General features: G+C 60.3%; 1 protein-coding gene across 1 annotated transcript; it reads right to left on the reverse strand.

Moving 5' to 3' along the window:
* Positions 1–1,393: 1,393 nt before the first annotated feature.
* Positions 1,394–10,985, reverse strand: NXPH4 (neurexophilin 4). The gene is made up of 2 exons (XM_032289995.1): positions 10,775–10,985; positions 1,394–2,965 (listed from the first exon to the last, which is right to left on the reverse strand). The coding sequence occupies exons 1-2, from the start codon at positions 10,829–10,831 to the stop codon at positions 2,102–2,104; spliced, it is 921 nt and encodes a 306-aa protein (XP_032145886.1). The 5' UTR covers positions 10,832–10,985; the 3' UTR covers positions 1,394–2,101.
* Between the last annotated feature and the right edge of the window lie 1,123 nt (positions 10,986–12,108).

Below are 12,108 nucleotides of genomic sequence, written 5' to 3' on the forward strand. Positions count from 1 at the left end.
CCCTGCTCTCAGATGCCCAGATGTATGAGGTAGAGGAGGAGGAGGAAGAGGAGGAGATGCCTTGGAAAAGGCAGAGGAAGAGGAGATAACAATCCATCACAGCAAATGTTCACAAGAAAAGCCTCATTGAATCCCCACCACACACTATTTACTGTGGCTTTACAAGTGAAGAAACTAAGGCCCAGATGGGCTAATTTGCGAATTCCAGCCATCCCCACCTGGCTCTCATACCAGGCCTTAGAAATGCCTCCTCAGCTGGACTCTCCTTCCCTGCCACTCTAGGCTCGGCTTTTCTCAGGTGTTTCCAGCAATAAGCCTGGTGTTAGACTTCTGGGTTCTTCTGCTTCTCGCCAGTCTCGGCTCCAGAACCATTCCCCATCTCCCTGCTCTCTTCAGTTGACCCTGTTATTCCTCTATCCAGCCAGCCAGCAGATATTTATTTTCTGCTTACTGACTTTTCACTCCCAGATATGTCTGGGTCAGACCCGGTTTCTGACTCAGTTTCAGGCTGCAGCCAGTGGGCAAGCCCCTGGGGAACACTGCCCTCCCAGAAGCATCCTGACCCTGGACTCAAGGCAAAGATGAGGAGTTTCTCGGTGCCTCAGCTTGTCCGCACCCCCTCCCTCCTCCAGCTAGGGGTCCCTAGGGGAGGGGGGCGGCTGAGCTGAGAACCGCTAATGAAGCCGCAGCCAATTAACGCCCAGGCCAGGGTTGGGGGCGGATAAAATTAGCAGCCTCGGCTGCAGGAAGAAGCCGGAGGCAGGGGTTGGGGGAGGGTGGGCGTTTGGCTAAAGAGGGCTGTGTTTGCAGGCGGCAAGTAGCGGCGACGGGCCCCGCCTTCCAAACCGGCGCTGGCCCCTTCCCCCACCCCCTCATCCCAAAGCTCCCTCCCTCCCTCATCCGTCTGCAAACTCAGCGCCCACGAAATTAGGAAGGAAAAGGAAGATCGATGACTCCAGATGCTGTGAACACCGTTCCCCCCCCCCCTCCCAACCTGCCACCTCCCGCCGGCCCCGCGGAGCTTAGCACGTTGTCAGCGCTCCGCGGACACTCCCTGCGTCTCCATCCCATTCAAGGTCTTGCAATTCCTTCCCCACATCGTCCCAAATAGTTCGCTGATGATCCCCACTTGGGTCTCATCTCCATCTCACCTGCTGCAGCTTCCCTTCGCCCACCTCAGGGAGGAGAATCCCAACCTCAGGCGGGCTCCTACACCGAGGGTAACCCTCAGCTCTCTTTGATCCGGTCTTTGGTGACTTCCAAGGTTGTTAGCTCTGTCAGGCTTTGCCGTGGTTTCCCCACGGGCCGCTGAGGGAGAAGGCCCTGGCCAGGTCTCTACCAGACAGACGCCCACACCACATCCCCATTCCCTACAAAGGTCTCACACAGGCGCGTATTGGATTTCACTTTATTTTGTTCCCTTTCTCGTCTGTTTTGGCGTAGAAAAAATATCACCGAGAGGAAGCAGTTGGAGAGGGCGGGTGGAGCTGGACTGCAGGGACTGACTGGAGGGAGGCGGGTAGGGGCCGGGCCGGGCCAGCGCCTCAGCCCAGGAGTTCTGCTTCCACTACCCTAACGGGGTTTGGAGGAAACCGGGACAGGCATATAGCAGGCAGAAAGGTGGGAGGACAGGCCGGGGTTTTTAGGCCTTTACAGTCTTAGGTGGGCAGGGTGGGGCAGGACAAAGTGCTGGGGGATAGGAAAGTCAGGGCGGGTTGAGGGTGCCAGGCCAGGAGTTATTAAAGCTGCGGGGGGAAAGGGAGTGCCCAGCCTAGCGCCGAGGATGAAAAAGGGACTCAGTGTGGACCTAGGGGACATTGGGACCACCTCCAAGCCCCGCCTATTCTGGGGCTGCACTCTTACCCCTTTCATTTTGGGGTGTATTGGAGGGGGTTGCCCCAGCCTCTTGGGCACTCCACATAAGGAAAAGGGCACCCACGCTAGCTGAGGGTCCCGAGAGGGCCGTTCCCCTCCACCCCCAGAGTGGAAGAAGTGGGGCCAAGGGAGTGGCAGAACACGGGGAGCGGGGTGGGGGTTCCCACCTTGTGAGGCTGGGATTTGGCAGGAGGCTCGGGGCTGGGGCTGGGGCTGGAGAGGGGCGCTATCCGAAGTAGGGGTGCTCACTCTGGAAGTTATAGTCTGGGCACACCTTCTGCACCAGTTTGTAGTCAAAGCTGAGGAAAGAAACGAAGATACAGATGACTTTGAAGGGCTTGGCACAGAGCCAGGCGGCCTGGCTCTGCGTGTGCTCGGTGAAGCACACCTGCGATGGGTCGTACAGGCACGGGCGGTGCTTGCGCGCGCGGTTTGTCTTCTCATACTCCACGTGGCAATTGAAAGCGCGCGACTCTTTGGCCCCTGGCACTCCCAGCGCGCCCCCAAGCGGCCCCGCCAGTGCGCCCCCGAGGGAGCCCCCAATCCCCGGCCCTGCCGCCGCTATCCCCAGCGGGGGCCCCAGCCCAGGAAGCACCCCCTCCAGGGCGAGCGTAGACTGCAGAGGGTGGGGGGCAGGCCCGGGCAGCCAGACTCCCCCGAACTCGACACGCTTGGAGGGCGGCACAATGCTGACACTGAGATTGCCCAGGCTGGACGAGTTGTGGCGGAAATACACACTGAAGGTACCGTTCACATGGTCCACGATCTTGCCGGTCACCAGCAGTGAAAACTTGAGAGTATGCACCCGAAAGTAGAAGTCCCCCCAGCCGAAGATCTTTTTGGCGCGGGCCGCCTTGATGGACGGCTTCCTCTTGGTGCGCTGCGCGGGCAACGCCCCGGCTTCCCCCGCCCGGGCCAGCGCCCCCGTGTGGTTGGTCGGCCAGGCCCAGCTCCAGGGGCGGCCGGCGCCTAGGCCGTCGGAAGACCTCGGCTCTGGCAGCTGCTGGCCCGGAGCACCTGCTGCCGCCGCAGCGGGGCGCAGCTCCAGGTACTGCGGCCTTCCGGATTCTGGTATCTGGGCATTGACAGCCTGTGCACGAAGAAAGAGGAGAGACGCTGGGTTTGTCCCCTGCCATCCCGTCAGAGCCCTACTCAGGCCAGCGCCTTTCCACAGCCGCTAGGAGACCAAATGGAACCACGCAGTCTCGCTGGGGGCAGGGAGTGTGCCTTGGAGGAGACCTGCAGCCCTTTCAAGCTATGTGGTTTTGGCCAAGTCCCTCCATCTCTCTGGGCCTCAGTTTGTACGTCTGTGAAATGACGTCAATAATCTTTGTGTGCCCACAGGGCTCCAATGGGAGCCAAAAATCCAAAGCCAGTAAGAACGTGAGGAGGGAGTGGAGCTCTGGCTCCTGGCTCCTCTTTCCTGGCCCCATCCCTGGTTGGTTCCAGTAATGAGCCCAGGAGCCTGAGACCACGTTAACATCCAGCATCAAGAAAGAAACTCTGGCCCGGCGCGGTGGCTCATGCCTGTAATCCCAGCACTTTGAGAGGCCGAGGCGGGTGGATCACGAGGTCAAGAGATCGAGACCATCCTGGTCAACATGGTGAAACCCCGTCTCTACTAAAAATACAAAAAATTAGCTGGGCATGGTGGTGCGTGCCTGTAATCCCAGCTACTCAGGAGGCTGAGGCAGGAGAATTGCCTGAACCCAGGAGGCGGAGGTTGCGGTGAGCCGAGATCGAGCCATTGCACTCCAGCCTGGGTAACAAGAGCGAAACTCCGTCTAAAAAAAAAAAAAAAGAGAGACTCTGGCTGGGCACGGTGGCTCAAGCCTGTAAATTCCAGGACTGTGGAAGGCTAGGTGGGTGGATCATCTGAGTTCAGGAGTTTGAGACCAGCTTGACCAACATGGCAAAACCTCGTCTCTAGCAAAAATACAAAAATCAACTGGGCGTGCAACAGAGGGAGACTCCCTCTCAGGAAAAAAAAAAAAAAAAAAAAAAAAAAGAAGGAAAAGAAAAAAAATAGAAAAAAGGCTCCAAGACCACAGAAAAAAAAAAAAAAAAAAAAAAAAAAAAAAAAAAAAAAAAAAAAAAAAGGCCTGCGAGGAGTGGCTGCTGGGAACCAGTTGAGCAGAGGACGAAAGTCCAACTGTCTCTCCCAGTCCCCAGTGCTCCAGCACTGGTCGAGGCCACCTGGCTGTTTTTTCTCTGGGCTCCAGGGGGGCCGAGGAGCCCCCGCCCGATCCCACCATTCTGTGTGTCTCAGATGGCCGCTGATCTCAGAGACAGCACGGGCTCCAGGACAAGATGGATCGAGAGGCAGGAGCGCCAGGCCAGGCCTGGGCCATCAATTATCTGGGGTGGGGGCAGGGGGTGGTGGCCGGGAGTGAAGGAGACGGAAAGGAAGTGAGAGGAAGAAATATGGAGATGCTGCTCCAGGGAGGGGGGCGGGCGGGAGAGGAGCTGCATGTCAGAGGGTGTCAGTCAGCTTGAGCTAGCCGCCACTGCCTCGTGCTGTGGCCCTGACTGTGCACAGGTCCCTGGGGGTGGGGGGAGGCGTACCACATGTGTCAGCCTGGGGTGCTGGTGTCTCCGTTAGCCCCAAAGGGTTGTGTGTGTGTGGCCTGTACGTGTGTGTGGCTGTGGTGGCTGTGTGTCTGGATGTCCACACATATGGGTCTGAGGAGGCTGTGTGTGTGTGGCTGCCGGTCGTGGCTGCATGTCTGTTGTGTAAATCGGTGGTGACTGTGTGTATGTGCCTGGATTGGCAGTGTGTGTGTGTGTGTGTGTGCGCGCGCACGCACGCACGTGCCTGGTGTGGTTGTGTGTCTGGGTTGGCTGTATGGCTGTGTACAGTGGTCTGAGGGTGGCTGTGTGGCTGTCTGGAGGTGTCACCTTTCCTGTGTGAGCCCTTGTCATCCTCTGCCCAAGTGTCAAGCTCTTTCTAAAGGGGGTGTATCCTTGGTCACAGAACAAGTGTGGTCTCGCCATGTTCCGATAGGCGCGGGATGTGTGTGCATGTCAATTGTATCTGAGTGATCTCTGGGGAGGTGTCCCACACTGGCCCACAGGCTGTGCTGTGGGTAGGTAAGGAGCCAGAAGGCATGGGTGACCCCCTCTGTTTGCCCACACCCATGTGTACATACTCTGTGTCACCGGGGACAGGAACAGCAGAGCCAAGCTGCTGGGCTAGAATCTCCATCGCCTGTTGTCCCTGCTGCGCTGCGATCCCGGGTTATTAATGCTGCCGCCACCCGCTCGTCATACATATTTATCGCCCCCCTCATTCCCCCTCCCATCCATCCCTCCTCCCAGCCCAGGTGAGGGGGCGGGGATGGCAAGAATGATCGACTCCGACAGACAGGCTTAAGCTGGCAGCTAACACCTGGAGGGTGGGCCTTCAAGGGGGTGGAAGAAGGGGTCTCAGGGTACAGTGGGAGGTAGAAGAGGCTCCAGAAGTGGGCTTGGAAAGGACAGGGCCTGAGCCTGGGAGAAGGCACCGGGGGAGGGGAGTTAGGTTTCCTGGGAAAGCCAGAGGGAGGGCCGTTTGAACTCTGATCCCTAATCTCATCCAACCACTGTTCTTTCCAGAAGCCCAGCCACCCAGGTCCCCCCATCCCCATGCCATCTGATGCTGTAACTCCAAATGCCTCCAAGCTATCCCCTCCCAGCACACCCAAGCACCCCTATGTCCTGTACCCAGTCAGAACCTGGCTGGGGCGATTCAGGCCAGTGACTCCTACCTGGCAGGGGTGGGGGAGGGGAGGAGCTTCAGCAGGGTAAGGAGAGGTGCCTGGGTGTCACCCCCATCTCTGATCTCAGACAAATTGCCCTCTGTGCTTCTCTGATCCTGGTGAATCCCCTGGCTTTGGGCACTCCCATCCCTACCCGCTGCTGTAGATGGCCAAGATAAAAAGGAAGAGTTGGGGGAGCACGGCTGGCTGGCCGAAGCGACCTGTGGGGGAGCTCGAACAGGGAGGGGCGAGAGTCTGCGAGGAAACGAGCCGAGAAATGGGAACATGGAATAAAATAAAATAAAATCCTCCCTCTGGCTCCGTAGATTGCTCTCGCTCTCTCTCCCTCTCTTGCGCTCTCACCGTTTTTCCATCTCTCTCTCTCTCTCTCTCTTGCGCTCTCACCGTTTTTCCATCTCTCTCTCTCTCCCCCTCCCTCCCTCTCCCCCCATTCTCTCAGTCTCTTTTGTCACTCAGTCTCTTTTCTCACTGTCTCTGCCTCAAATTTCCTCCTCTGGCAATTCTGATTTCCTCCCTCTTTCTGTCTGTGGTTCTCTCTGGAGTCCTTCAGGCTGTCTGTCTCCAGCAGCATGAGGGGAGGTAGGGGAGTGGGGAAGGCAGGTGGTAAGGAGCTCCTCTCTGCACAGAGCTCTGGTCGCCCACCTCCATGGCTGAGGGTGGGAGCAGGATGTTGTCCGAGGAGGGGTCCCCGTTGCTCCAGAGCTGGCTGGCTTAATTAAGCTAATTGGGCGCGGTGACATTTGTGGAGGGGAGAGGCTAGCTCCACTGTTGGCGCGGGGGCGGGGAGGAGGTGCCCAGCAGCTGGGGGGTTCGGCAGGCTTCTCCAGGCCCATGCCAGCGGGAGCTGCACCAGGAGCACTTTGCCCCCAGGCAGCGGGCCCACGCACATTCGCACCTTCCGGGAGTTGAGGTGGCCTCCTGCTGCTGGGGGCAACAAACTCCACTTCGGGAGTGGCTCTTTGGGGATGAGACTGCTGGGAGTCGGGGGAGGATCAGGCTGTCAGCCCCCCCCCCCTCCGGCTGCATTGCAGGGTGCACCTCCCCTGGGCCTCCAGGCTGGCCGGTTGCTTCTCCCCTGCCGCCTGGGTCAGGTGGGATACTCCCAAGATCTGACCGGGGGAGGGGACAGTACCCTGTAGTTGGGAAAGGGATAGTCCAGGCCTGGGCTGGGGAAGGGAGAAAAGAGCATGCTGAGCCCCTGCGCCTAGGAAGAGGCAGGGGTGCCGCAGCCGAGGCCGCTGGAGTCTGGCTGGGAGCCAGGGACAGAGGTGTGGGTGAGGACAGAGCTGGGGTGGACAGGACAGCCTGTGGTGAGGACTGAGACACAGAGGGGGACTGGGATTGGGGCCCGGCAGGCATAGATATAGGGTACAGAGACGAGGATGCGGTAAGGATAGGCCTGGGGACTGGGATGGGGAGATCAGACATGGTGGCCAGGCATGGGGCAGAGACAGAGATGCGGATGGGGTAAGGACCAAAGGAATGAAGATGGGCTACAGAACAGTCCAGGAAGCAGCATGCGGACAGGGATGGGGGAGGAGGGACAGGCACAGAGGACAGGCAGGGACACCTCTTTCCAGACCCTACTATGGCCTGAGGGGTGGGGCTGGTGGTGGGGTGGGCTCTGCCCTTGGGCTGGATGCCCCCTCCCTCTACACCCCGCCTAACTGCCTTCTCTCGGCATGCCTCGCAAGGCTCACCGTTATCTGAATTTTGATTTTATTTTATTTTATTTTATTTCCCTGCTTCCTAGAGCCAGCGCGGTTCCCCGCGGGAACGTCTGCCCCCCGCCCCCCGCCCAGCGCCTCACTTTATTATTGCAATAAATGTGCCTATAAAGGCGCCGGCTCCGGGGCGCGGTGGGGGTTGGGGGTAGCTGCGGAGCCGGGATGTAATTTCCCGAAGCCGGAGCCTGAGGGGGAGTGGGCGGGGTGGAGGTGGAGGAGGGGCAGGCAGGGGAGAGGGGGAGCCTCGCCAATTTCCAGCGCTCAAGGCAGCACTGCCTGCTCCCCATCCCCACTGGGCAGCTGCTTTCCACCCCCCGCCCGGCGACTCCCTCCTATGCCAGAGCCCTGGGACCCCTCTCCTATGACCCTGCCCCCTCTCTGTTTGCCCTGTCCCTCACGGATTCCACCCATCTTCAGTTGCAGGGCTAGGTCCAAAGTTCCCCATCTCCTTGCCAGTTACTCCTCCGACCTCTGTGAGGTCCCCCCCCCACTTACCTGCTTTCCTTAGACGTTTATGTTGTCCCTCTCCAATTACCTCGTCCCTGACCTCTCTTTGCCTTGCTTCGGTCCTTACTACCTCACCTCCTCCCCGGTTACCCTTTCCTGGGTCTCCAGCTTCTCACCCATCCCAATCCTGACACTCTAAATTCTCCTTTCTGACACTTGCCGCTCCTAATAGGACTGTGAGGCTTCCACTGCAGGCTCCGGCCCAAGGGAGCTGTCACAGCAGCCCCCTCCCCTGTCCCCCGGCCCAGCTGCGGCCCCTGATTACCCCCAAATCCCCGCCAGCAGCTCTGGGCCCTAGCTGAGGCTGTGCATGCCTAAGTGGCCCAGCCAGAGATTAGCTGGGGGGCCAGAGGAGGGTGTGGAGGCAGGAGGGGGTCGCTGGCGGAGGGGCTTCGGCCAGCCAGCTCAGAGACTCATCCTAATCCTTTCCTGAGGCGGGATAGAGCTCGTGGGTCCCATAGGGCCCCGCCCCTGCCCTTCCCCAGCTAATTAGTGATTAGTGATTAGTGATTAGTGACTATTGATCGCCTGCTGCTTCTCCCAGTAGGCAGCTGCTTTGGCGAGGGGTCGGGGAGACACAGACAGGGAGGGAAAGGAGTCAAAGACTTTATGAGAAAGACTCTGAAGAATCCCTGACTGAGAGACCAGAACCCCAGAGGCAGTAGAAGCCAGGAGTCCCAGACCCTGAGAGATGGGAAGCCTGGAGTGAGGATGAAGGGAGAGAACCCCAGAGGAGGGTGAGCAAGCAGGACGGGAGAGGCAGAGGTGTCAGCCTCTCATGGTTAGGGTTGCCAAAGAGCTGCCCTGTAAACTGTCCCCTACCCACCTCTTACCCAGGATCAGCCTCATGGTTTGCCCACTCCCAGTGCTGGCACCAAGACACCCCTGAGCACCCAAACACATAAGCCACACTCAGATACATAAACACAACCTGAGGCTCACAATCTCATACCACGCTCAAATGGACTCATAATCACAGGCATGTAGAAGCACACTCACAAACCCCAGAGACTCATACAGACAACACATGGGCCCCAGCATACAGAGGACCATGGGGTACGCATGCACACACACCACACTCACAAGTGCACAGAAGCACACACAGGTATTTGGACACACAAACACTCCTCTACCCACACTTCCCCATGCAGTTATACATATTCACACACCCGCAGTGTGTACACACACGCAAACACATTCTCACATGCACACAGGCTGGGCTAATAGCAGATCCACTCTCCCTGTTGACTCCAGCACGGAGGCCCCACAGCTGCAGCTCTCACACACACTCAGATAGATCCCATCGCTCATATCCTCATGCTCACTCTCCCTTAAGTCTCCACCAGATGTTTCATTCCCCTTCAGGGGGCAAAGGAAATTAAACCAGATCTGTCCACAGGGGAGTTTATTTACCAGGGAGAGTGGAGATGAGGAGGGAGGAAGTGGGAAGGAGGGGCAGGAGAGTGCCATACCTACCACCTCTACACACATGGGTGGCCTTCACACATGGGTGGGTGGGTTGTAGGGCACAGACCCCCCCCCCTCCAGTCCACTAAGGACAGAGCTGGGCAGCAAGTCCATAAGAAGCTCCTGCCAGTGGAAGCAGTTTGCATGGAGGGGCTCCTCTGCCTACCTTCCAGCCCTCAAGGTCACCAGGCGGGGCTGCGAGGGCCAGGGAGCTCTAGCGTTAGCTTCACTGGGGCAGCCCCTGCTCTGCTGGAGTTTGCCGAGTGTAATTTGGCTGAGCAGGCAGGGGTGTCAGTATTAAGGGGAGAAATACACCCCTTCCAGACTACAGGAGCTGGGGCTACAGAGAGTGAGGGTTTGGGGAAGGACCTGCCTGCCCCCAAACTAGGTAGGTCACAGTTGGGGTGCAGGAAACAGGGAAGCCATGGGCAGGTAAGGCTGGTAGTAGGAAAATGGGGGACTGGGGACTGGGCCCCCCATTGCGGGCACACACCAGGGGCATAGACAGATGGCTGCACTGTGAGGCAGGCACTGGCACTCACTCACGAAAAGCCAACACCACCACACCACACCAGTATACACATGTACCCTGGTCCCCAGTACTGGACAGCCAAGCCTGGCTTCCCTGGACACAGGTGCACATGGTAACCCACGGCCTCCACCCAGCACATATGAGCACACCATGTACGCGGGTTGAAGCCTCCAAGTCAGAAGGAGGCAGATCAAGTCTGGGTCGCCTTAGCCTCTGGGTCTTCGCCTGAAAGCCTCAGGGAAAGAGGCCTTGGAGTGGGGTTGGAGGAGGGAGGGCATGGGAGGAGAGACTCCCCTTCCAGACAGCCCCCACTTCAGTGGGGCACGAGAGGGGGTGTGTCTGTTAGGTCGTGCAGGGGAGATGGTGTCTCCGTGGGAAATGTGATATGAGGCTGTAGCCAAGTTCAGCCGTGTCTGCCTGAGTCCGTGTGTGCGCGTGTACTCAGGCCACGGATGCTCCCAGCACAGAGCCCACCTGGCATGGTGACAAGTGCGGAGAAGAGAAATGGGAAGGAGAGGGTGGAGGGGTGTAAGGACAGACAGACAGTGAGGAAGGCGAGCGAGGCTGGCGCGGAAAGACGGCAAAGCTGACACCCTGCTGGCTTGTCTGTCTGTCTCGCACTCCCGCTCTGTCTGGCGCACTCGCGGGTCGGGCTTCGTCCCCTCCCCCGCTGCGCCTGAAGCCGGCTCCTAGCGGGGGCTCCGCCCGGCACCCTCTCCAAGCCTCAGCCAACTTGCGCTGGGAGAGCGCCCGTCCTGAATCCGGCAGTCTGTCTGTCCGCGTCCCCCACGCCGCGCAAAGTTAGGACGCTCGGAGCTGGGGGCGGGGCGGGCGCACGGAGCCCCTCGCACTCTGGGACCTTCGCGTCCCGGACCCCCGCGCCCTCGCCCCAGCCCTGCCACCCTTACCTTCCTAAGGAGCCACGGGCCAAAGAGCAAGAAGAACCATTCCGGGAGCAGCCGCATCTTCCCGGGCGGCTGCGTGGGGCGGGCGGGGCGGGTCCCGGGCAGGCGAGAGCTGGGCCTAGGGGCGCGGGGCTCCGGGCGGGCAGGCTGCAGGAGCGGCTGGAGCAGCGGGAGCGGCGGCGCGGCCCGCGGACTGGGCGCTAGGCGCGGAGCCGGCGCTGGGGGCGGGGCGCGGGCGGGGGAGAAAGTTGGGTCTGACTCCGCGGGCGGGGGGCGGGGCTCCGCGGCGCTCCAATCCCGGCCGCGCCCCGCGCGCCCCCTCCCGCCCAGCTGGGGGCGCCGAAGGTGACTTTCACCCCGACACGCCCCGGACACGCCCCTGGCCCAGGTACGAGGCGGAGGGAGTCGAGGGGCTCAGGCCCTGGACTCCCGAGAGGCCGCGTCTGTGCGCCCAGGAGGAACAGGGCAGGGCGTGGGGCGCCGGGCTACGGGCTCCGGGCTCCGGGCTCCTGGCTCCCGGCCCGCGCACTCGGGCCCGGCGAGACTCTCCATGTCCGAGGCCTCTGCCCTGCTCAGGGGCAAGGTGGGACCGGGGCAGGCGCTGGGCAGGGGCCGAGGTGGGGACGGGCGGGGCCTCGGGCGGCAGCCGCCGCGCAATGCTGACGGGGATGGATGGGCGCCCCGCGGCTCATTCGGCCCGGAGATGAGAATCATTGATCACGGACGGAAACCCCATCACGTCTGTCAATAGGGCTGACAAACGGCGCCCACCGCCCCTGTCCCCGCCCCACCGCACCTCTGCGGTTTCAGGACCCCTCGGCTAGACCCGCTGTTCACCTTTGCCCTTCGTCGCCACCACTGACCCCCAAGAGGTCTGGCGCGCCCCAGCATGGGGGCTGGGCAGGAAATCCCGCTCAGCGCCGTCCGCCGGGCCTCTTGGTGCAGTCTCTGTTCCTTCCCTCCCGCCGTCCCGTCTTTCACCATCAGCCCTTCAGATCCTCATCCCCTTCCCTATCTCTGTCCTTGTCTCTGTCCCCAGCCCCAGCTTTCTGTCCCCATCCTCTTCTCTGTTTCTTCCTCGGTTCCCTCCTCCCCCAAGCCTCTCTCTCTCTCCTGCCCGGAAGGCTTCAGCTGTCAGCTGTTGCTATGCACTGAGGCTGTGGCTGAGTTTGTGGTATGACCAACACCTAGACAGTGAGAGGTAGGGACTAGCGAAGAGACCAAGAGACAGATACATCCCTTGAGGGCCCACCCCAGGCATGCATGCAGATGCATTCACCGGGACAGGGTACACGGAGCGAAATACAGAGACAGGCGCACACCTAGCGGCACCCCCA

This window comes from Sapajus apella, unplaced genomic scaffold (assembly GCF_009761245.1).
Source record: "Sapajus apella isolate SASKATOON/1434 unplaced genomic scaffold, GSC_monkey_1.0 scaffold2, whole genome shotgun sequence".
NCBI lineage: Eukaryota > Metazoa > Chordata > Mammalia > Primates > Cebidae > Sapajus > Sapajus apella.

Bases quoted from the DNA above. Each gene is read 5' to 3' on its own strand.
- NXPH4 (XM_032289995.1), bottom strand. From the start codon at position 10,831: ATGCGGCTGCTCCCGGAATGGTTCTTCTTGCTCTTTGGCCCGTGGCTC. The intron at 2,966-10,774 runs GTAAGGGTGGCA...CTTCGTGCACAG, and splicing joins GCCCGTGGCTCCTTAGGAAG to GCTGTCAATGCCCAGATACC.